This window comes from Syngnathus typhle, linkage group LG2 (genome assembly GCF_033458585.1).
Source record: "Syngnathus typhle isolate RoL2023-S1 ecotype Sweden linkage group LG2, RoL_Styp_1.0, whole genome shotgun sequence".
In the NCBI taxonomy this organism is placed as follows: Eukaryota; Metazoa; Chordata; class Actinopteri; order Syngnathiformes; family Syngnathidae; genus Syngnathus; species Syngnathus typhle.
The window spans coordinates 21,816,633-21,842,615 of NC_083739.1; the positions used below are offsets into that span (position 1 = coordinate 21,816,633).

General features: G+C 41.0%; 1 protein-coding gene across 2 annotated transcripts; it reads right to left on the reverse strand.

Moving 5' to 3' along the window:
* Positions 1-1,735: 1,735 nt before the first annotated feature.
* Positions 1,736-25,983, reverse strand: LOC133150307 (probable G-protein coupled receptor 153). 2 transcript variants are annotated; one of them, XM_061272754.1, is made up of 7 exons: positions 25,300-25,983; positions 25,128-25,218; positions 15,353-15,914; positions 12,590-13,019; positions 9,654-9,843; positions 7,574-7,758; positions 1,736-4,676 (listed from the first exon to the last, which is right to left on the reverse strand). In XM_061272754.1, exons 3-7 carry the CDS (start codon positions 15,703-15,705, stop codon positions 3,900-3,902), a joined length of 1,935 nt encoding a protein of 644 aa, XP_061128738.1. In that variant the 5' UTR covers positions 15,706-15,914; positions 25,128-25,218; positions 25,300-25,983; the 3' UTR covers positions 1,736-3,899. The 2 variants fall into 2 exon arrangements, with proteins under 2 accessions (XP_061128738.1, XP_061128737.1); XM_061272753.1 differs by having other exon boundaries at positions 25,128-25,983.

The following is a 25,983-nucleotide window of genomic DNA, read 5'->3' on the forward strand; positions in this document are numbered from 1 at the left end:
TCTATTTATTTATTATTTATTGTTACTCTTATTATTTATTGTTTGTGCCTTCTTGTTTTTTATATTGCGTCGTTTACTTGTATGTCTATCGTGTAATATGTCTTGTCACCGTGGGATAGGGAAAACGTAATTTCGATCTCTTTGTGTGTCTCGGCATGTGAAGATGTTGACAATAAAGCAGACTTTGACTTTGACTTTGATTAAACCCAATACCTTGTTTGAAAGCCTAATTTTCAATATGATCAATTATTTTCATAGAGCAAAAAATGCTGTTAGATTGGAGTAATAAGGTGTCTGTGTTAAACATCTCCAGAAGACATGCAGTAAAATGTATTTAGACTCAACTAGCAGAGGATGGTTTCGATCCATCGACCTCTGGGTTATGGGCCCAGCACGCTTCCGCTGCGCCACTCTGCTACTGATGTCCATTGACACTACAGACAAAAACACATTTAGCCAAAAAATATCTTAACGAAATCTCAAATTCTAAACCACACTTATAATTTGACTTTCAAACCATAATCCTGGTTTAAAACTCCCCAATTAAAATGTTATCCTTTAAGCTTTATTATGGACTTGATACCCTATTTTTAAACCATAACCTCATTAAACCCAATACCTTGTTTGAAAGCCTAATTTTCAATATGATAAATTATTTTCATAGAGCAAAAAATGCTGTTAGATTTGAGTAATAAGATGTCTGTGTTAAACATCTCCAGAAGACATGCAGTAAAATGTATTTGGACTCAACTAGCAGAGGACGGTTTCGATCCATCGACCTCTGGGTTATGGGCCCAGCACGCTTCCGCTGCGCCACTCTGCTACTGATGTCCATTGACACTTCAGACAAAGCACATTTACCCAATAAATATCTTGAGACTTAAAATTCTAAACCACACTTATAATTTGACTTTCAAACCATAATCCTAGTTTAAAACTCCCCAATTAAAATGTTATCCTTTAAGATTTAACATGGACTTGATACCCTATTTTTAAACCATAACCTCATTAAACCCAATACCTTGTTTGAAAGCCTAATTTTCAATATGATCAATTATTTTCATAGAGCAAAAAATGCTGTTAGATTGGAGTAATAAGGTGTCTGTGTTAAACATCTCCAGAAGACATGTAGTAAAATGTATTTAGACTCAACTAGCAGAGGATGGTTTTGATCCATCGACCTCTGGGTTATGGGCCCAGCACGCTTCCGCTGCGCCACTCTGCTACTGATGTCAAATGACACTTCAGACAAAACAAATTTACTCAAAAAATACCTTGACGCTTAAAATTCTAAACACTTATAATTTGACTTTCAAACCATAATCCTGTCTTAAAACTCCCCAATTAAAATGTTATCCTTTAAGCTTTAACATGGACTTGATACCCTATTTTTAAATGAGGTATCCTGAGGTGAGGTGGAATGAGGTTATCCTCATTAAACCCAATACCTTGTTTGAAAGCCTAATTTTCAATCTTAACCCTGACTTGAACTCTAATATGAAACTATATCCCTGAAAAACCCAAACCCAGGCTTGGAACCCAATTTTTAAATTCTATTCCTTGCTTGAAACCCCTACGTTTAACTAAACCTGGACTTGAATTCTACTTTCAACTCATAACCTTTTCAGAAATTTGAACCCTTAATCCTACTGAACCCTTGATTTAAAACGGCTACGCTAACTCAGTTGATCGTTGTCCTTGAAGGAGTTGAAGGGATGCCAGTAAAAAAAGACTGTTGAATCATCTTGTAAATTTAATCAGTCACAACCTTTTTCAAACAAAGTCGTCGTCCAGGAACTCATAACATAAACATCATTCATTGGCTCATGAATCTTTGACTACGATACAAAATTCTATATTCAGATTGTAAATACAATAGAAAGTCAAACATTTAACAAAGAGGAATGTGATTTGATATTGCAATGACAAATGTGCACTAATATAGGAAACAAGAAAACTGATCATTGAAACAGAAGATGGACGAACGTACAACCATTGGATAATGGTTTAATGTAACTCTTGATATTCATTACCTTTGCATATGTTGTTATAAAACTTCTTTTCCAACCGTCATTTCCAATGATTGGCTTTTCATTGCTATAGTTTCGACTGTGCTGTTTGACCATTTTATTTTTTAAACGTTTCACATGGAAATGGATTATTAGTGCACAATAGACAAGTGTAAAATGTAATTCCCTCTTGTAAATGGCGGCACCTTCCCAACCTGATTTAAAAGTTGGCTTCCCTTTTATAATAAGGAATTTTGGGCCCTCACCTTTGATGGCATCACATCCAACATCATTGACAGAGTTTGGGACCACCACTCTTACTTAACATGAAAAATGTTTTTGTACCATTTGGGAACAAGTTGAACATCATTAGCAGAATGAATCTGGAGAATTTATTATGTGCAGGCATATGAGCAGGAAACAATCTATCGGGGAACAAAAGCTGGAGTACAGTAATACAAGAAAAAAAAATCTCCAGAATGTCCAGCTCCTCGATGTACCGTATATCTTCAGCATTTTACAGGTAACAACATCAAAGAGCATAAAGAAGATGTGTATGTCATCTTGAAAGAATTCACATATGTGGTAAGTGCTGGAACAAAACATGTCCTCAATGAAGCTTCTGGAATGTGAAAGGTGAAGAGCCACCGGTTTCACAATCACACATGAGTAGATACAGTATGTGCAGATGGATTGTTAACCCTCCTGTTATATTCCATAAAAGATTAAACCTATGGAGAATTCAAAAGGGAAAAAACTTCATCTGTGTCTTGAACTTATGTTTATGTTTGGATCTAAGATCTTTCAAGATTTGGTTGTGTGAACCACCGGTGTCAAACTCAAGTCCTTCCACTCAATTATTTTTTTTATGGCCCGTGAAAGCAAGCCAAATATTGTTAATAAGCGTCCATTGTTTTGAAGTCTTTATTCATTGTAAAATGGGGGGGGGGGGGGCATGTTACATAATACAATGGGTAGAGGATTTGGGTTCCCACTCAGACGATATAAGCTGAGGGGCAAGGAGTGTAATTGTCTCATGCTCTAGGCAAATCAATGCCTTGTCAATACTGACAGACATGCTATTGGTAGAACAGTAATCGTGGTAAATCATTTGAATGTCAGTGTGGCAGGAAAAATACTGACAATTTTGAAACAACATTCTCTTCAGATGGGGCCAAAGCGGTAGCAAATGCCATTTTTGTGTTTTTACAGCATACAAATAGTTACTTTTGTACTTGTCCATGTACTGCTTTATTAAAAAAGTAGCTAATGTTGCAGTTGGAAAGGGTTTAAGCTGTTGAGGTTAAATGTCATCAAATGTGTTCAAATGTGGAAGGCCTGTTTACAAAAAAAAAAAGTGTAATGAGTACACAGAGATCAACTGCAGGGTGTTTGGAGTCACTGTGCTGTGGTTTAATTCCCGATTTGCCATCAATTAGAATTCATCAATATATGAATGCATATTGTTCCAGGCAGAACAATAAAATGCTCTTCCACTAGATAGTAAGAGATATGTTAAACCTGTTGCCATTCAAACAACAGAAAAAGTCATGGCACAAAAAAGAAATGCTGGATTTTTTTCCTAGTTGGATAGCTGTGGCACTTCAGAAGACTTTTACCAAAGGCTGGAGTCATTATTTTGACCGGGGTGAAGAGTTAAACATGGTCACAACTTCTTAGTTGTTGTGCACTCAAGTTGAAGTCAGTGTGCAAAAGTGTGTGTGTGTTTTAATTATTTTGTTACGGTTTAAACATGCAGCACGAACATTTTTTGGTGGACCAATGAAACAGGTCCAACAGGAGGGTTAAACAGTCATTGCACAAATTTCAAAAAAGGAGTGGCCGCGATGAAACCAAAGACAAAGTCACAATTTATAGGGAAATGTTGTTTCAGGAAGCAGAGCCACCGGAATCTGAGTGAAAGGTGATATATCCCGAAGAGGATGCCGAGGGTGTTCTTACAAAACTGTTTGTGCCTCCTTTGCTGTCCCCCAAGCTCGGCTGCCTGCGCAGGGACCAGTCGTCCGCTGCACGCGCCTTGGACCTACAAGCAGGTGGGGGAATTTGTCGGGTGAGCCTCGCAGGCGAGCCTACCTCCCGGCCCCCTTTCCCGGACCTCCCGTGACAGCTCGTCCCATCGGGCGAGCTTTTGTGTTCCGAAAGACGCCTGAGCGCGTGAGGCTCGCGTTCGAAGTCAGTGAGCGCAAAGTGAGGCAGGATGACGGCGTGGCGCTCGTACACGTCGGGGATGAGGGCAACGGTGCAGGACGCGCGCCGCGGGCTGTTTCTGGGGCTCGGCAGCGGCGTCTCGTCGATAAAGTTGATGACCTCGTCGCGGCTGAAGCAGCGCGGATTGTCGTCGCGGTAGTCGTAGACACCGCACGCCACGCGCGGCAGGTGCTTGAGAGAGTACGTGTCCTCAGAGCGCCGCCGCTTGCGATGAAGGTGCTGCGGCTGTTGCTGCTGATGATGATGGTGGTGGTGGCTCTCCTCGTGGTAGGAGACCAGGCTGTTCTTGCGCCTCTCGCGGCGCGGCAAGGTGGAGCTGTAGCGGCCACTCACTATCATGTCCTCGCTGGAGCCCCAACGGTGAAGGTAGGAGGGGTGTATCCGGTCGTTGGTCCACATGTCGGTTTCGTCGTGGGAGTATCTTCTTGTAGGGGGCACCTGGACGCAAAACATGGAGAAAAGTGCTTTATGTGTGGCTACAGACTGCCCGCAGCCAAGACGCAATAGTCAGGTATTTCTTTCGCAAAGACCTTAGAGCAGGGGCGTCAACCTCATTTTTGTTGCGGCCCACATCGCAGTTATGGTTTCCTTCCGATTTGACTCTGAACCTCAATAAATGTATGATCGCCTCATCAGAGGCTCAAATACAAAAGTTTTAAAGGGGGGAAGTATTAACAACAACAGCAACAAAACCAATTTGTCTGAAGGTACTTTTTGTTGTCACTCATGAAACATTGCAGTGCATTAAAAGAATACCTAAAGGACACATAAGCAAAGTGCGCCTTGTATTGATTAGTGGGGTTTTTTTTTCCCACTAATTGGCCTTCTAGTATAAACCTGAGCTGGAAATAAAGGATATTGAATAAACGCATTTGAAACATATCCTTCATTTATGGACTGCACACCAGTAAGATGATTGGGTGACGTTCTTACAAATGCCAGCAACATACGGTGAAGATTAAATGTGCGTCCACGAGATGGCAGAGTGTGCAAACCACCTGTTGGCATTCATTCAACACAATATCAGCTTTGTACAGATAGGCCTATATTTGTTGCGACATTTTTGTCTGGTGCTGTGCTGGTGCATTTTTTTGTAAAGTATTATGTGTCTTGGCTTAATAGGCATAAATGTTGGGAAACACTAATAGAGATCTACTACATTATGACTCTACACATTCAGCCCATACTTAAACCTGAAATATAAAAACATCTAATCTAATTACATTATATTTCTTTTCAACAGTAAATTAATGCTTCTCTGATACCAAGCAACGTGACTAAGAACTGTTCATAGAGCCTCTCGCAATGGATGTGATTAGTTTGTACACCTTTTCATCACATTGCGGTCGGTGGATCAGGATTTATAAACTGTATCGCAATTGTGTATCTTCTAACATAATGTACTCACATTCGATTTTGCCCTGATAACTTATGCGAGAGAAGGAGGGTGTTTGTCAAGCTGACGTCATAGTCACAAGGTTCACGTCAGCCTTCACCCTTGTCGTGGCTTTTTCGTGAAATTCAGAGAAAAAGTGAGACAGCAGACGATACAGTAGCACTGTGAGGGGTTCCACAGCAGAGGGCAGCACAAGCATGACAAGTGATGTGAAATGCAGGACACGTTAAGGGGGGGGGGGGGGGGGGTTACGCACAAAATAATACAAAAATAAAAAGCCACAGAGGCTTTATTATACAATCAAGGTTAAACTGAAGGCAAATAGCAGATTATCTGAATGTGCTACTTAAGGACGGTGGTGCTACTCATGCAGTTATCATCTTATGTTTAAATGGGAGCCTTGAGACACAAACAATGGGAGAAGTATGGCTGAAGTGATGGCTACTGTATGCATCTCTGTTTCATTCAATGAAGATGTCCTCAAGGTCAATTTCTTTTGCTATCTAATAATCAAGTGACCCTAGTAAAAGTACATTGCTGGGACTGCAGACCGGAACTAAAGCCCCTGTCAAGTTAAATTGACAAAGATGGCACAGTGTTGAGATGCAATTGTAAAAATGGGAAAGAAAAAAAAAATAGATGCATAACTTTTCTCTCTAGTTACATCATCAACAGTCTTCCAGGCCAGGCTCAGCAAGTGAATTTCATCAGTTCAAGTTTGCCCAACATATCTCCTCAGAGCAACTCTAATGTATTGTATATACAAGACAAGTTTGTCTAAATAATTTATTATGGAATTAAAAAAAATGATGATCAGTAGTTGTTGAGTTGCCCTAGAAGGCTGTATTCCATCTGAAAAGAACCATGGATTGTTTGTTGGTTTATAATAGACCACCACGATTGATTTGAAATAAAACAACCAAAATGTATTCAGCATTTAGCTTTCATGAAGGACAGACATATTATATCAATTTTCTGGGGCTTATAAGTAGTTGGACATTCGAATTACGCATACTTTTCAAGACTTGGATGTGAAGTCAGATGAAGTGGAATGCTCGTCTAGCTTGACAGATGCCACACATTTCAACTGACCGGCATAAAAACAATGAAAATAAATGATTAAAAAATACAACTTGCCGTTAGGCTAATTGTAGTTGTAATTGTGTGCCCAAAGAAAGCGTCATATAAATCCGATGCATTCATATTATTATTTCAATTGAGCTATAAGACAAGCAGTGATCGGGATAGAGAAAGTTAGTAAAGCTAAGTCCTAAGGGCTTAGCCAACCAGTTTATTTTTGCATTTTCACCCATGCAAACATACATAGATGAAGACTCTCGCGTTTGCTACTGTTATACATTTATGTGAAGGACTAAAGTTCACTTGTCCACGAGTCGGTTCGACCCTTTAATGTGGTGCTCTTTGAGCTGTTCCTGTATTGTTGACCAGTTAATTGTTTTGCATTAGAATGCATTGATCTATCAGTAGCTGCCAGCTCAGGATTAACCTTAACTCAAAAAAATGGTATCTGCCTCCTCTTGAATGAGTGGGAGTAGTGGGAGAATCCTGAATGGTAAATGTCATCATTTGATGAAATATTTCAAATGAAAGGTTAACGCTTCAGCTCATCTTGATTATTTTGTTTCAAATCAATTGTGGTGGTGCATAAAGGCATAAATCACTGTTCAAACACCTTTCAATCTGGGAGTGCCAATGGTCTTATTTACTAAACATTGGGCATCCGGGATAGATTTCGGAATCAGGTAAAAAGCACACACACGTACGCACACCAATCACATGGTATATATCTGATAGCATCACAATCTCTGTTAAAGGCCCGCAATGCCATTTGACCATGCACATTAGCAATGAAGTGTCATTCAAAATAGGTATTGTGATCAAGTAAAAAGAAATGAAGAAAATCAATAAAAGAATATACCTGCAAATACTGCATTTTATCTTCCTGCTGTTCCCTCATTGGATACCCTTGCGGGACCCCCCTTTCTAAGGTTGAGAACTCATACTTGGCATTACGGTCTACGGTCACAATTTCAGGCGCTGAGCTATAGTCATATGGTCTGTCATATATTAAGTCGACATGAATTCCTCCATCTTGGCTGTTTTCTACAAAGTGCAGAAAAGCACGAGCGTCAGGGTTAGATAGCAACGGATTCACAAGACAGACAGACAGACAGACGAATAGAAAATAGTGACAAGTTCAATTGCTTTCTGATTTAGTTTGCCTTTTGTTTTAACTTTGTCCTGCGGGACTGACTTTAGCTCAGAACTTGCTCTTTCACTTTTTGAATGCAGGAATCAACACAAACCAGAGAAAAATACCCCAATTAGAACATTGGAGTTAATTTAGGATGTGTTGAGCTTGGCTGTAAAATGCTGCATTTGAGGGAAAACTGTGCCAAAGGGATGGACGATAGCATTTTTTTTTGCACAGGCAGGTGGGCATGCAAGTCAGCAGCTTCGTTAAAAAAAAAAAAAAAAAAAGGGAAAATCCTTATACATACAACTGTGATGAGTTATACATGGCAAGCCCTCTGGAAAAAGAAAACAGAGAACTGGAGGTGTTAATTATCACACAAAATATTGGCTACCCCGTGTTGCTGTTGTTACATGACCTCTAACTGGACAACATGCACTTCTGATGACTGACACCAGGGGGCTCAACATGTTTAAAAGGTGAAAGGCGTAAGGGCAAGGGGGGAGAGTTGTGTGGGATGCAGATCCTCTTAAACCGTAAGACAAAATATTAATATGCATATGTTGTTAGTCCACATGATCATGTCCAACAACTGTTTTCTTTTTTATGATTATAATATGACCCTATAATCTCAGCCTGATTCTGCTACGTGTCAGTCGGAATATCAAATAAAATTTGAATAATCGCCAAAACATGGGGCAACGCTGTACTTGAGGGTAACATGACCATAATGATGGCATCAAAGTGATTTTATGCTTCCTAGTTTTCTGGTCCAAATAAATGGCAAACATTTTATTTTATCGTCCCGTTGTTACGAGCCAAAATAACTCGTTTTAAAAGCAATGGAGTGAATAAAGAGCTGTGAGGTAAATTTGGCCTTTGAGTAGCAATCAGACACTTTTTTTCACATGGTGCTCATGTATATGGAGAAGCAAATTTAAGTAGGGAATAGTAGTGACCACAGATGCTTGATAAATAGACCTTTAATATTGGAGGTCACGTGATAACATTTGACTTCATGGGAATAAATCCCCAAAATATATTTTGGTATTCCAATTCTCGTTAAATATTAAGGATGTATAAGCAGCAAAACAGTACCATTAGCTTGATTGGCTTTTCATAAACTGATGCTCCTCTTGGCCTCGTCAAGTCAGATGGAGTTTATCTTTAGAGGTCTTTGAATTTATAGGAACAACCGACACTAAGGTCTATCTTTTGGTTCCATGTACAGAAAGTGCGATGGCTGTGTGTTAATGCAAGCTAAACATCCAACATGAGCTTGGTTCTCACTTCCTTTTCTACAATACTACTCATCAAACTCCACTGTATGCAAAAAACTACAATAGTTAACAGCATGAGAGCCCCAAAGTTAAGTGTACGTTTTGATCCAAATTGAATTTAAATGATCACATGCAAATTATTACATCTGGTTTTTATCAATCTCCATCCACAAAGGTGGTGCTCTAACCCCTATCCTCACCAACCTGTAAGGACACCAAGGAAAGGGGGGGGGGGGGGGAGAATGGACCAAGCAATAAAACATAAGCAAAATAGAAACAAAACATTGGCTGACAAAAATAGTGAAAAAGGTTTTGCATAATCTTCTCCATGGCCATGTAAAAAAAGAAGAACAAAAAGATCTACAAGTGACACATTGGGCGTGGTCCAAGGTTCAGAGGGCCTTTAGAAACACAAATCATCCACCACATTGATGTCTTTGGGTCAAGAGAAGGGAGTGACAAAGGATGCTGGGAAGTTAGGTTGGGAGAAAAAGAGAGGACACCTGAATGTAAGGGGAACTTACCCTCGTCCACCTCGTCATTGGACATGATGGCCACGCACTTGTCCCACACCATGCGGATGTCGGCCCGATAGCGGTCACAAGCCCAAAGGAACATGGGCAGCAAGATGGACTGCACAATGGAGCACCAAAGCACACACACAACCATCCAGTTGTAAGAGCGGTCGAACTTCAGACTGGCAAAGCTCACCACCTGTGGAGACCATAAAACAAAGCACACACAAGTTTACCATACGACTGTTGGAGGGCATTAAAAATAGATTTTTTATATTCATAATATTAGTATCTAATCATTAGCAATAAAAAGCCACTTATCACAATCCAAAAATAAATTAAAAGAAAAATAGATTAGTTCAGGTTCAAAGTCAGTCAGACCACATGATGTTATTTACCGTTTTTCTATGTATAATGCGCAAAATTTAACTAATTTATTGTCCTAAAATCTGGGGTGCGCATTATACATGGGTAAAAAAAATTTTTTCCTTTTTTTTAATATAGCAAGACACGTCAGGTATATAAAGAGCGAGAGTTCAGTTCTCTACCTAAATGCGTATTACAGGTAATATTTTATTTCACAACACTTTGCCTTGTTCCTTTCTTCGCTGCTGTTCCCTTCAAACACGCTCCATACGAACACGATGCTCTCGTATCAGACGCTTGCTTGATCACCTGCTCGTTTGCTGTCACAATGTACCCTACACAAATCCGAAACATTTCTTCGCTATCGAGTTTGCTAGCGCATGCGCAGTAATACTGACCGGCAGAATAACATCCGGTTGTTCCCAAAGATGATCATTTTCCTGAAATGATTTTACGTTTACGGACTTAAGTAGGAGTCAAGATTTGGCTGCGTATTATACATGGGTACAGGCTTTTTTTCCAGCAACGACATGCCATTTTTAGGGTGCGTATTATACATGGGGCGCATTATACATGGAAAAAAACGGTATTTGTTTGTTTTCATTAAAAATAAAGTAAACAAAGTTTAATTTCCATTTTTGACATAACACAGCATTGTATCACTTAAAAAATCACGGACTGCGAGGTGACAGTGTTTATTTGTTTAAATTGGCTAGCACACTGGCTCACAATTCTGAAATTTCAAATCCAGGATCCAGCCTTCGTTTGTTGAGTTTTTATGTTACCCCCATGCTAGCATATGTTTTCTCAGGGTCCGCCAACTTCCAAACACATTCAAGAAACTAGTAAGTACTCGAATAGGCGTGACCGTGAGCACAAATTGTGTTTTTTGTCTTGCTGGAGCCCAGCTGGGATAGGGGCCAGCTCACCCACGACCACGATGAAGAGAAGTGAAATAGGAAGTGGCTAGATGCATAAACATGAACTGCCTCGTGGAATTTGAAATCATGTTTCATAAAATCAATGTGCACATAAATCACAAACAATTACTTGCATCCCTAAGTTTATTATTATGAGTGCTTATGACAAGGGTGCTCTGAGAGTTTGGACTGTGAAGCAGACTTTATATCTATTTATATATTACTTTTCTTTATGATTATTTATGATGCTTTTCAGCAGGATCAGATGTGTATTGGTATAATTTATTTGACTCAGGGTGAAGCCAACACTTTATTTCAAAATTTTGTGTTTGAGCACACTGGCAAAAAATATATATACTTGTCTGAGGGTGTGCTATTAAAAAAAATGCTGTTTTCTTCTGAATCTTTATGGCTCTACCAAACATGAAATCCAATTTTGCTCCCACTACAAATCTATTGCTGAGTGTGTGAATCATCACACAAGTGTAAATGAGCATCTGAGAACATTTATTCGTGTGTTTGTTATTCCTATGCATTTAAATGGCTCATTACATTTGGTGACGAGAGATTTTGTTCTTTGTGTCACTAAATATAATCTTCCATCACTATGACCCCCCTCTATTTAGGACACACTGTATAAACAGACTGTGCAGTACTGCATTACCTTTCTCAAACCAAGCAAGAGAACAGCACACACAGCACATGAACAAAACAGCAAAAAATGATTCAATTCAACTTACAAAAATGAACTTGCCGGTGTTCTGATATATTATATATTATCGCAGAACATTTGCTGAATACAGGCTTACAGGTCTGGCTTTTAGTATTACATGTAAGCAGTCTTAAGCTGGCTCCATGCTCTCGGAAACACGATGATTTGGGTTCTAAAAAATGAATGAGGGCCCGAGGCTGGAATTTGCAAGCCAAATGGGTAGATGTTGAAATTTGTTGACAAGGAGCTTCAAGGACTCTTGTTGAAGTTGTGGAGAGTGACTTGACACTACAGCCATCCCTGCCTTCCGAACTAACCTTTTCTCCCTTTAATGGGCCCACACACTCACACACGATATGACTTCATGCAAAAATACACATCATCCATAAGCACTGAGTCTGGCCTACTTTCGGATGAGCATTTAGGTTTATGTAAATAATAAAGCAGCGTGGCATGGCGCCACAGCACCATCAGGTCGTCCTGTTTAATGTCTTTCCAAGCAAACTGCAAACAATGAGCAATGACGAGATGGTGAAATGGAAAAGAGCAGTTTCAACATCATATCATTTGATCATCATTCTGCAGTCAGTTTGATTGGTTAGACAGAAAAAGGATATTTGCTGTAATAAATTGAAGAACAATGAAGAACAAATGTGATTGGTGTGTGGGTTTTTAAAAATGACAAACATGTTGAGTGCATTTTACCTCATAAAAAAAGAAAAAGAAAAAGAAAAGGAATTTATGATTTGTAGGAGCTGAAACGGATTGAATTGATTCCACGTCATTTAAATGGGGAGTGATGATTTTGGATACACACGAGGTGCTTTCAATCCTAACATGGTCGCAAAACAAATTAAAAGTCGCATCACAAAGCACCTATATACATCACATAATGTTTTGCTGAAGATCAAAAATAAGTTTAAAATAAGCAAATGCGGTGAACTCACCAGTATTGGGAAGCCGGTGAGAAAGTCATAGATGAAGACAATACCGCTGATCAAGTAAGTGATCTGCAGCGAAGTCTTAAGAGGTTCTGACCCGTCAATGGAGGATCTGCGCTTGCCCTGGGCATCCTCCACCACAATGGTGGGGACGTTAAACTTGTTCTTGTCCGCTTTGTGGCCTGCCTGAATGGAGAAGGTCTGGAAGAGAGCAATGCCGATGCAGATCACACCCATAGTCACGCTACCTCCAATCAAGAGCAGGAAGCAAACCCCAAACCCCAGGCCAATCTCTGTCACAATAAATCGACAGTCAGAAGTATAGAAGCGGTCGATGGTGTCGTGCCAGCCCACTGCTGGAAGAGTGGACAGGATGAAAGAGACCATCCAGATCCCCATCACTGTGTGCACCGCCTGCTTCTTGGTGTTGCTTAGCCTGGAAACACAAACACATGGTTTGGAATAGGAAAAAGTCAAAGTCAAGTCAAATTATTTTACTGTATATAGAACTTAATCAAAGAAAAGTCGCAAAGGGCTTGCTTCACATGCCCACAATTGACAAACATTAACATCATCCTCTGATTTTAACTGCCAGGAGGGCAAGAAAAATGTTTGTATTTTTATGTAATATACGCGCTCTGGGTGGACTGACATTTAAATGCTTACGGACTTAGGCAAATTAAATGCATTTTTAACGGTGACATCATTTTATTATACATTTTATATATATATATATGTGTGTGTGCCACAATCAAATCAAATCTTTTATTATCATCTTACCATGTCCTAATCCGTTTGAAAGATTTTTTTTTTATACATGATTGCAAAATGAAGGGCCTCTCCTGCTTTGTACAAAGACAAGGAGGTCTTCTTGTCCCTTTGAGCAATAACACTAGCCTTTCCTCAATATGCCTCCAGTTCATGTAGCAGTGAGATTGCATCACTAAGCAGCTTGAATCTATTGCGTGAATGAGCTTCGCAAAGGGCAGTGGATGCTGTGAGAGAGCAGCAGCCCAACTACAAGGTTGAAATTCATTATTCAGGCCTTCAGTGTGTGTTAATGTCAGAAACAAGGCAGCAGGGCAAAATGGAACCATTGGAATGAAAAACGAACAGCATTTACGTGGCGTTTTTGCTGTTGTCGTAAAGTAACTGAAAATTGAAATGAACTGGCGAGTACAATGACAATTAGAAAGGAAATGAAAGGTGGAATGTAACAAAAGCATAAAACTTACAATATACCAGCTGGCCACAAGATTACCTACATTTCCAAACTCAAATGTAAGAATTGTATCCAACATTATGTTGACTTAAATGTCCAGGTTTGAACAGTCAGCAATTCATAATTTAATAATTAAACAATGTTTATTTTTGTAGTTCACAGTGATATAGAACAGCCCCGTTCCATCGAGTGAGCTGTTCCTCTTTTGACTGAACAAGGTAAGCACCATTTTTGATGACGCAGTTGTCCAATGCACACCATTGCAAAGTACACTCACAGAAATGAACCTGACTCTCTCTAACTCTCTAACATTGTAAAAGTTCAAATGAATGTTTTTGAAATTAGACACACAAAAAGGACTCGAGTTAACGGCGAGCATCTATCTGTCTTATGCATATTATGTCCTGGAAGCACACACGTTCTTTTTTTCTCAGCATTGGAGTAACGATGAGATGTCTTGATCATCACCACGTATCACTGCACTATTTTCTGCACATCTCACTCACCACGTGACAAATTTGTCATTCTGCAAAACTCTTATTTTCAGTTTATGGATGCTGTGTTTGTCATCTTGGGTAATGTGTGCTCTTGTTGACCACAAAATGAGAATGTAAATCGTCATCAGTTAGCAGATGGTCTGCAGAAAACCAAAGACCTTTGAGGAGTGCCTCAAGGCGAGCTGCAGCAATGGCATAATAATTATATAAGAGCAAAAAGTCTTATACTGTGACGCAACTATCATTGTTAAAACACATAAAAGGTGTCTTTTGATAACCCATCTAAAGAAAATATGTTGTGTAACAAATAGTTATACATTTAGCCTAATGTAAACAAATTAGATTCCTACTGTCCAAAAATGGCCATCATGCATCCGAGATAAAAATAGTGTCAAAATCTTATTGCAAAGCAAGCGGCTATGTGTGAATAGCAGATGTCTCGAGAGTCTTGCAAGGCCAAACTGTGTTACTGCTAGATCATGTTGTCGGCTAACAGGAATTTTCCATATTCAGTGTCACTTTGTTAATATCATTTCTAGTTTGGAGCCAAATGTAGCTGAAAGCCAGAGCTGGCAGATGCTCCTTGTGGAATATTCTTCCGTGGTGTGAGCTCAAACAGAAGCATTGGCTGGAGACAAGTGTCACCTAATACACACTGTGTACCCATGTGAGATTACCCGTTAAGGACTATATTCCGACATTCAATTTTTTTGTTTCGCATGCCTGAGGTTGCACACTTTGAGTCTACAAGAACTTTCCTGTCCATATTTTTGACCCACCCATGATGCACAACCAGATAATGAGTGCACAAGTATCAAAGTTGTATGATTCATTAAATTCCGAGGCTGGCTGTAAAACTTGATTCACACACATCTGCAAGTGGCTTTTTTAATTTATTTTGTGGAAAAAATGTGCAGTTGTTAGGAAACTAGCTTTTTCTTTTTTTTAAATGTGAAAAGCAGTTCCCGCAATGTGCCGAATATGGGACGTATCTTGATTTTTTTTGTTTTATTTGTTTAAAGTAGAATATCAAAAAAGCTAGGGTCTCACCTGTAGTTGACAGGCCAGCGTACCATCCACATGCGGTGATAAGAAAGCGATGTGACGGAGAAGCAGGTGACCAGGGTGAGGGTGTAGAAGGTGGACACAAACACCTTACACAAGCCCTCGTTCCATTCATAGTTGGAGTGCTGACGGCGCAGCGTTATGACACAGTACATTGTGATGGGGATGGCCATGTTGAGGATGTGCGTCCCAGCCAGCGTGCATATGAGGAACTCGAGCGGCTTCCACTTCTTCTGCTTTGCGCTGACGCTGAGGATGCTCCACGTGTTGGCCAGGATGGACACGCCCGAGCAGACCAGCCAAGCCAACGTGTTGGCGTTGATGATGTCATCCGCCATGTTGGAGAGGGGCGGGGCACAGCCTCGGGGGCCGCAATGAACTGTTGGCAAAAGCGGGCGCACGCAAGGAGGAGGAGGAGGTGGTGACGGGCAGGAGGGGGCGCAGGGCGTCGGACGAGGCAGGCATCCTACATGGGAAGGCCACAGAGGGGCGAGGACACGGCAGTGGGGCCACGAGTGGAAGAGGGTGGCAGATCCGGGCCGGTTGCCTGGTAATCAGAAACAGAGGTGATGGTGTGCTGATGTAATCAAATGCCATTAGTCAGTCCCATTGAAAATAATCCTTCATTAGACATAATCCTTCCTCCACGTCAACTAATTATGTGAATCATCACACTTGATTACAGTTCATACAGAAAGTCATTCACTGGTCGCACTTCAGACAGAACAGTGATTCGAAAAGCGTCGCAAGCAACTAAGACGCCACTGCAGCAGAGAACATAAAAAGTCCACACACTCCGTTTAAATGCCAGGGTTTTGTGAAAACCTTTCACACTATTAAGGTGACCTATAACCTGTAAAAAAATATCTTTCAGAGATATAGTAATAAACTGAGAGTGACGTGGATCAGTGGTAGAGTTGGCGGTTTGATCCCCAGCCACTGTGACCATGTCAACGTGTCCTCGAGCAAGACACTGAACCTGCTGTTTCTCTTGATGGTGTGTCATCAGTAGATGAATAAGTAAACAGAGAGAAGCGCTTTGTGTGCCAAAGATAGAAAAGCAAGTGACAGCCAGTGACCATCATGTGGATGAAGTATACACAACCTCATAACTGGGATGAGACTAGCTTAAGTTAAACAATCATCAATACACTCGTAAAATTTGGGGTTAAAAATTGGACCAACCTAAGAAGTTGGATCCAATAGAGGGTTTGTTTTATGCTAATGTTTCTGCTAACACAGACCAAACAGTTTGTTCCCTCCTTTGTTACATTTTGTTTAGGATATGTGAATGGCATAGAGGTACATCAACAAATAAAGTGATTGTAGAAATAACAACATAGTTAAATGCGTCTTTGTTCTAGCAGGCAAAAAATACCTAGGGTACAAAAAACAAATCTTTCCTTGTGCAAACTGGCCACATTTTTATTTTACTCTTGTTTTTTTTGCACAGCTAAATAACAGATATTAAAGCATTAATGAAAATAACTGTGAGCTATGGATGTGGGTGGAGCATAGTCAAACAGAATAAAATGTCACAACAAGCTACAAAAAATATGCACGTACTGTAAATATCACTGCTGGTGAAGGTCTACTTTTACAACCCTATTTACTCCCCAACACCAGAAGATATAGAATGCTGTCCCTCCCACTGTGGGGTGAAAAATGCTTGCCACACAGCCAGGGCATGTTGTCACATTCATTCTCCGTCTTTTGCCTTGTCCAAACACTCATGTGCTGCGGGCTACGGGGCAGTACCCCTGAGAGGGGACACTGAAATGACCTCATCAGCAGCATCATCAGTGCCACAAACAGTGTTTGCAGAAGAGAGTCATTGATGGTGTACAGTAGTTGTTCATTTGCCAGACTTCCGTGCAATCAGGTAGCATGGGTTTAGTGACTGCAAGTGTAAAAATGGTTGTCTGCCTCAACTGGCGACCGGTCCAAGGTGTCTACCTTCTACCCAATGTCAGCTGGGTAAGGCCTCTTCTTCCTTTGACCTTGAATGGGAAAGGTAATGAACAAAATAGAAGGCTGGATGGATGGATGTTCACAAAAGTGAGAAAATAAAGGGTCATGTACAAAAACCAATTACCGTAATTTTCGGACTATAAATCGCATTTTTTTTTTCATAGTTTGGGTTGGGGGGGGGGGCGACTTATAATGAGGAGCGACTTGTATGTGAATTTTTTCAAAAATTGTCAAAAAAAAAGTGAAACCGCGATAAACGAACCGCAATGTAGCAAGGGATTACTGTAATTTGAATTTCAAGTGAAATCAGCGCGCAGCGCATGCTGCACGGCGGTTGTTTACAAAAAGGACAAAGATTGATCACGGGATGAGGAAGATGACGAAGGGCCCCACGTACTACCGGCATCATTAGCGGCTTTGTTTCTAAGTGACTCGGAGGACAAAGAGTTTGAAGAATTTAAGGATTTGGAGTGACACAGAAGGTTTGAAAAACAATTATGGCGCCCGGTCCTACTCTACGGAGCTCTCTTTGACCTCCGTGGATAGAAGTCGGGGGCCGGCGCTCGGCCGGGTGGCTGTCCGGGGACGGTGGATGGGGCTCGGTCATGGCTTTTACGCCCGCCCGGTCCTATTCTATGGATCTCTCTTCCACCTCTGTGGCTGGAAGTCCATGCCGCCACACGCCTGGAAGTTTGTTTTGTTAAATAAAGAGCCGTTTACCAAACCCACGTCTTTCCTTGAACTTTGTTAACGCTACAATATAGTTATATAGTAGATCTGTGGAATAACGACGAGGCTGACGTCAGGGCGCACGCGCGGCATTGTTGACAATGGATGAGGAATTTGATCGATGGATTTAATGATTTAGAGTGCACAGATGGCTTGATAATATTATTGCTTATATAATAGTTATTTGATATATAATTTATATATCGTTACATGGGCCTGTGGAATATTTTGAAGTGCAAGCGCCGTCAGCGGCGCACACCCATTGTTGACAAAGGACGATCGATGGATTTAATGAATTGGAGTGACACAGGTGGTTTTATAAATGTGTTACTTATGTAATTGTTTTTTTAATAACTCTGAATGTTACGTCAGGTCCGTTGTCAGCTCTTTGTTTGTGTTTATGTCACGTTGGCATACCTATCGTTTAGCCTGTTGTTGCTCATTCATGTCCGTTCTTGGTGTTGGATTTTGTCGATTAAATTTCCCCGCCAAAATGCGACTTATACTCCGGAGCGACTTATATGTTTTTTTTTCACGTTATTGTGCATTTTATGGGTAATGCGACCTATATTCCGGAGCGACTTTTAGTCTGAAAATTACGGTAAGCACAGTTGTACAAATAATCAATTACAATTTGCTCCTTCACATTGCAGTGACAGTTCACAAAAAAAAAAGAGACCCTCTTTTATTTGGCCAATAATAAATACAATCACAGCTCAATCTACTGTGGCTCCAAATTGGAAGTCTTTAAGAGAAGTTTGCAAAGCCTACAAGTTGAAGTGATATCGTAGTTACTTCAAACTGCCTTTTAGCAAATAAAACAAATGTGCAGCCTGTTAACAGAAGCCCTACTCAATTAACTCTTCTCATAAAAACCTTTCTTTCTTTTCAAGAATTTTAAGTAGAACACTACTGGGACTCAAAGTACACACAAAACCGAAAGTTCTAACAAACGATGATCAAAAAAAGACTATCAATATTCCCTATAGAGACGATCAAAGCAAACACACACATCAATGTTACAAAACTATCACAAAGCATTCAAAACATCAAACCAGGCAGGGGATATACAAAACAAAAATCCCAGCTTTGATCCAGGGCTCCCCAGCTGGTTGTGAGGCTCTGAGCTGCTCTCCCACAGCTTGAACCAGGTGCAGGGTTTCTGTTGTATGAGCAGCACACGAGCAGTTACAGCAAAAGTATCGAAAATTCCTCCAGGTTAAAGAGGCTACAATTTTTTGTCAGCATCATTGGGGATCGCTACTACGACTGTGACATGGCTGACACTTACAATCACCATATAGCCCAGAAGCACTAACAACATCAGCCTTTACCGTTCCAAACTGCACCATCACAAGATGAACTGTTTGACTTGATGCCATCTCGACTTCCTCTCGAAGTCCTCAGTAAGTGCATGCAATGACTTGCTAACAGCAGTGGAGCTAGAAGAAGAACTTAAAAGTCTTGACTAACCCTCTTTTTCAAACATTTTCTCTCTCCAACTTCAAGAAGCTGAATGATAACAGAGCCGTGAGTGACTGAGTGACTGAGAACAGACCGTCTTTGCAAAGAATCACTTCAGAGAAAAGTCACTTTAAATAATTTATGTTTAGACCTGATGAAATACGCTGGGGCAACCCACTTGTCAGCATGACATATGGGGCGCTTTGTTTGAGATGTGGTAGCAGAACAAGTGCATTTCTTCAATTAGCTCTGATGGCTACAGTTTGCTAGGAAATGACAATTATTCCTGACAAAAAATAGAGACGAAAAGAACATGAAATAGAGACCACAGATCTGAAATCCCTGCTTTTGTATAAAGCTGGTGTCGGGCTAAAAGTCACATTTTAGTGAATTTGGTATTTTCTTCAATATTCCATTTTATTGGTCAATCCAGACATGTGGGTGTTACTTTTACAAATTATGGACCAATCTTAAGTGTTAAAAATGGCTCACTCTTTTTAATGACGCAATTTGATCGGATGAACAAAACTGCCATGTTTGGACATGATTTGGCGATACGAGAATTCTGCAGACGCCAACGGATAGAGAAGTAACGACACATTCTTCTTTTTGTCATTTCAGTTGGTCTGGTTGGTTTTGACACCGTTTCGATGTGTTTTACATTGATTTAATAGACATTGAAAAGCATTGCAGTGTTGCCAGGTGTCAGAAGCTAAATATCCAGTGGTCATCTTGTGCCTGTATCGAGAATAATTAGCAACTATTTAAGAGTATATTACAATGATGGTTCAGTGCCTAAGAAGTAGGGCGGGATTACAAGTTTTCATGTGGTGCATAGTGTCAGCCACACAGACTGACACAGAGAAGCTCTCCTTCACAGGAGAAGGGATTAGGTCGGCCCTCGGAGGTCACCACACAATCAATCTGCTGCTCATTAGCTTGTTATCAGAGTCCAGCAGCGATGCCTTCAGGCATAACCAATCATGTGCAGGACCTGCTCGTTAGCCAACTGTCTCCGCAAAAACATTAACAAGGGCGAGGGGCAAGATTTTGTGCAAATGTTAGTCCCTACAGTTTGCACAAAATGGTACTTCAAGATTTCTTGACTTAATCTTCCATTCGAGGTGGCCCTGATCAGGCTCACATGTAATTAAGCACAGTTAGGATTCTTATTAACTGCATCACCCCTTTGAGGCTGAAACAAAGAAACGCAGTTTCAACCAGCGCCAAGGTTTGCTTTTTTGTCATGTATACAAGTGACCTACTTACATAACATAGTTCGGAAAATCACAACATTAATTATTATTTTCCTTCTTTGGCAGCTGGAGATGCTTGCTTCAGTCCCATGGGCAACGGACTGTCATTTATAGTGTGTATTTCTCCATGATGTCATCTTGTCATTTGGAGTAAAGGCCATCATGTCTTTCCACTCTTGAGGAAAGGCAAACCACATTTGGTTTGCTGTATTCCTTTTCCTTGGTTCATAGAATAGCCTAATTCAGCAAGCGAGTGAATGTACTTCCTAAACACTAACAAACGCTAGTCAGCGTGTGACAATCTCGTGTTGTGAATAAGTAATGCTGCATCAACTTTGAGCAAGCCCTAAACACAAGAGGACAGAAATGCTGGCATTGATGCTAACGCTAATGCAACATGAGTGGCGCCCTGGCTGCTCTACTAATATGTTGGACAACTACGGCAGGTATTCACCATGGCAATGACAGAGATGCCGTTCTCATTATTCAACACTTCACCAAGGTGTTAGTTCAAAAGTAAAAATATGACATATACCTTGTTTCAGAGGTAGACACGTTTTTAAATATGAAATTGAGGCACTCATACCTGAAAGCTTAAATATGACCTACTCTTTTGTCCCACTTTGCTCACTATATGAAATTTAGGTCCTACGAGCAAAAATCTTCAACTAATTCATCAGATATGACGCATACTGCCAACATTTGATTCAAATTATTGATGAACATGTCATTAAACGAAACATGCGTCCTGATTAAATGATCGAGAGGAAATATCAGCGATATTGCACACAAAGGTATGCTTCCCTTTGAATTTGAATGCCTGTGCTTGTTTCTACTCTCTGCAATGAACATAATGTCCTCCAGAGTGTTAAAGAGATAATTTTGTCTTTTATTGACTTGGGCTATGAGACTAGTTTAAAGGCAATCAGTGTGAAGAATCTGCTTATGTGCAGCTTCCATCCTTTATTTGTTTTAAGAGCTGCTATTTTCCAAGTTATTTTATGGCTTTTTATGTGAAGACAAGACAAAGGTGCAAGATGACATTCTCCTAATAGTGGTGTATTGTAAACGCATGCCAGAATACAATACAATGGTCACCTTCCCTCTGGGACAGTTGTAAACACTTTGTTACGGTCACCAGCTTCTTAGAGGAAGTCGCTGAATTTTCCATCACGTAACCCGAGGCTTTCTTCCTGTTTATGCAAAGCTACCTCAAGCTAAGAGTGAGGCAGGATCACTGTAAGCCATATGGCAGGAGGGGGGGTGTTGTCTCAACACGAACTGGCCATTCTCACCATTAGAATCTCTCCAAGTCTGTTATTTAGAAAAACATGTACTGTGCCTTATTATCATCATCGCCACCACCACAGGCTAGGAAACAAGAATAGCACGCAGTTGAGCACAGATCTCCAACTGGGCTGGAAAATCTGAACCTGATTCAGCATCAGACTGTGCATATTCATAGATGTACACCTCCTGCAGATGTCAGAAATATTAACTGAGAAAACAAGAAACGTGTTGAGAAATTTCAAACTCAAACGTAATGGGTGTTCATCAGTGAAATTGTTTGCTGACAACTGAAGCCTCATGTCACAAACGATTTTTCAAAGCAATGTGGGTCAGATGATAAAGCAGCACATCTGCTGAGACATTTACGCTTTGCTTCTCTCAGTGCATGGAAAGAGGTGAGAGATGTAGCAGGACATCTCATACTACCATAACAACATCCATCACTTGCAATGCCCTAATCGTCTGACAGTTCCTGGTTGCTGTGCTGGAGCAATCTTCCGACTCAACTGACCCGTGATATTCTCCCCCCCCTGCCCCCCCCGTTTTCTAAGCTCAAGGGACTCATCGAGGGGAATCATTTTGAAGAAGTGGTCTAGATGGCCTCGAGGACGGACCTGCAGAGTGTTCCAGAAGAACCCTTCAAAACTATATGCAAGACAATCCTAGGAAGGCGTAGTAGACTCCCTACGGATGTCCAAGAAAAACACTCGTTTGGATTGATGTCAAACTGAAGAATGACTTTGACACTTTTTTTCGTGTGATGGCGTCTCAAACAACAAAATTAGAAAGACTGAAAAGGGGCTTGATGGGGGGGAAAATAATCATTATATAGAGCATTGAGCATGACCAAAACACTGCAAAGAACGAGTGTAGCATTTTTACTCCATGATCACTTCATGAACTGTGTCATCTTTTCTCACATTCGTGACACAGACTTTCTAGCAAATTCCATGACACGTGTTCCCTTTGTACCATGCATGAACTTACTCTGTTCAAGTGTGCGGTGCCTAAAGTTGACAGACTTGCAGTGCGTTGCTGTTTCTCGCACAATCGGCATGACAAGCTGCGATTCGCTCTTGTTTTCAAGCTGTGCGGATCCCAACCCGAAAGCCAAGTAGGGATCTGTTAGTCGTTGTAATGGTTCATACATCTGAATTTCACAGACAAGCTCGTCCTGACGCTCTGCCACGCATCCCTGTTGAACTCAAGTACTGGACAAATACTGTATATTCGTTGGTAGTACTAAATGGTTGGATTCCAGTGAATGAGTTAAGATATATTTACACTTTTAACAAACGGCAATGAAAACAAACTCTTTCATGCAAGAAAACTCCATGTGAATTGTTGCCTACATGTTCTGTGTTCAAGTGAAGGAAAGCACAGCAGGAACACAAAAGACACAAAATGTCACACTTGCCCCGTGAAACACTGAGATTGGTGGCGGAGGCGCCTGCGTCACATGATCTATAGCCTGCGTGGCCACATGGCATCCGCTCTATCTGGAGTGCACTAATGGCCTCTGCACTGACATGAATGTCCCATGCTATAGTTGCCGACGCGTCGACACTTTTGCTTTACATTTTCATCGTGATAAAATAACAGGCCTAATGATGCACTTAGTCAACAAGAACATGCAATGCACAGCAGTAGACGTTTTGGATCTTAAAACCCTCCTGCAAATGAGGAGGAGGCAATAATGTGTTCATTTGTGCAGACTGCAGACAGGCTGATGAGCTGCTTGCTAGGCTTGGTGCAAGAGCAAGAGCCACTGCTTAGTTGCAATGACTTGGCAGCTAGGCTGGGCGAAGATCCACTGCCATATTGCGTGTCAAAGCCAAAAGGTACACTGTAGAAACTGGGGTTTACTAACAAAACGACCTAAATACGTTTGTGACAACCGACACATACATGAATGCTCCACAAGCACTCAAATACAATTGGGCAAGATTTATTTCCAGTCTGAATTTGGGGTAACATCTGTTCTGGAGTGAGTCTCAGAGGCTCCAAAAGTCTACAGTAGCACCATAAGTTTGTAAATCGTCCCCTGAAGGGTTGGAAAAGTTCATTCACATTAGCACCACTGAGTTTCCATCTATTATCTAATTCCTCCGCCCAAATCATTCCACCCGCTCCGGAACTGAGTGATTTCATGCGCAGTGTGACGGTAAAGTAAAAGGGATGTCAAGGTGTGTTGACAGGAGGGGTGGGGAGTGCATTGAATTTGACCATAATCATAAGAATCATTATGCCAGTGTCAAATGTATATGTTTTTCAAATGTTCATTTTGTTCAGTAAATAAAGAATACGCACGGTGACAGTGGTCAGGGCTCTCCAGAAAAAAACAAATACAAAAAATACACTAAATCAGTACTTTGACGATGCATCGATGTATATCAATTATTTTTCCCATGGCTAACAATGCTGTAGTAAATCAGCAGAGTCAAGTTTAAAATTCCCTCTCAGGTTAGCCTGACTATATATAGTTATTCTTTATGGTTGTCACGAGCATGTCCCTATTCAGACACAAAACTTATGGCAGTGTGCTTGCATGCTGAATGTTGAAAAGAAACCTCTCACACTTCAAATAAAATATTTTTAAACCTTGATTGTAGCAACATAAGAAATGAATACATTTGCATGTGGGAGCACATTGTCTTCCAAGAGAACAGCCCTGTTCTGGCTTATTTGTTTCAGATGGAGTGTTTTCCCACAACTATCAAACGTGCGATTGTCGTCTTGGACCCAGCACGGTACACTAACGGATGGTATGCTGTCAGTGTGTTATTTCACCTCTCAAATGGGTCATTTTTCATCTCGCATCCGACAAAAATCAATTTTAATTCAATCAGCCAAATAGGTCAAATTAGCTTTGGATGCAGGAATGCTGCGTTCACGTGTCTTCGCATTTCATGCAGGACACCACCTGTTTGGACTCGAACCTATTTGCAACTGTTACAACAATTGTTGTGGTAATTAATAATCACCATGGTCACCTGGGAAAAAAAGCATTTTATCCTTAAACTGTCATATAGTGTGGAGCTGATTCTCACCTTTGACAACACGCTCAATGCTTCCGTGCAGCCGCTCACTCTCCACAAGAGCTGTTCATTGCCTCACAAGAAGTGGCTTCCTGCCCGGCGTCTGTCCAACAGTCCAAAGTGGGCAAAAGGGGTCGGGCCGCTGTAAAAATGATGGAGGACCCCTGGAGACGACACACATTACCTCCGCCGGACTCCTCTTTGTCTTCCTAAGCGACGGAGAAGACCGTCTGGTAGAAGATTATCGACGAGTATCGATCACCCGATCAGTGTCGTCTCACCCACAAGGCCGATGGTGAGGCACGGAAGGTGCCCGAGTTATGCGAAAAGCGAGTAAAAAAAATGCATCATCCTCGTCTGTTTGTTCGCTCGCTCCTCACCTCAGTCACTCAGCGGCGATGAGACTGCTGGCTGCGCGCTCCCGCACCCCACACAGGCGCGTGCGCGAAGCAAGACGCTCCGTGGCGGTGGCGGTGGGAGTGAACTGGCAGGCTGCAATGGGATTGGGGAAAAAACATTCATGGAAGGGAAAGCCATCTCCCTTTACGCACATGCACACAGCACATGCAAAACAAATGCACTATCTAATCAATTAAGAAGCTCAGCATCATGTAATACAATTTCCAGTGCTGTGGAACTGTACAGCATCATGAGGTCTTTTCGGACATTTTCTGGCATTAGAAACAGCTCTCAGTACGACGCAAACTCCAATCACTAAACTATTGCACTTTTGGGATGAAAATAATGCAACAATTAAAAATCTCAACATATCATCCTGACAGTTGTCACTACGGTAATCTTTACGCCAATTTTGTTTTCAGGTGTTCCTTTGTGACCACACTGGTCCGGTACACCAAAGCTCACTCTA

Excerpts from the sequence above, each read along its gene's own strand:
- LOC133150307 (XM_061272754.1), bottom strand. The coding sequence starts at position 15,705 with ATGGCGGATGACATCATCAACGCCAACACGTTGGCTTGGCTGGTCTGC. Across the intron at positions 7,759-9,653 it reads CAATGACGAGGTGGACGAGG|AAAACAGCCAAGATGGAGGA; the intron begins GTAAGTTCCCCT and ends TGCACTTTGTAG. Across the intron at positions 4,677-7,573 it reads ATAAAATGCAGTATTTGCAG|GTGCCCCCTACAAGAAGATA; the intron begins GTATATTCTTTT and ends TTTTGCGTCCAG.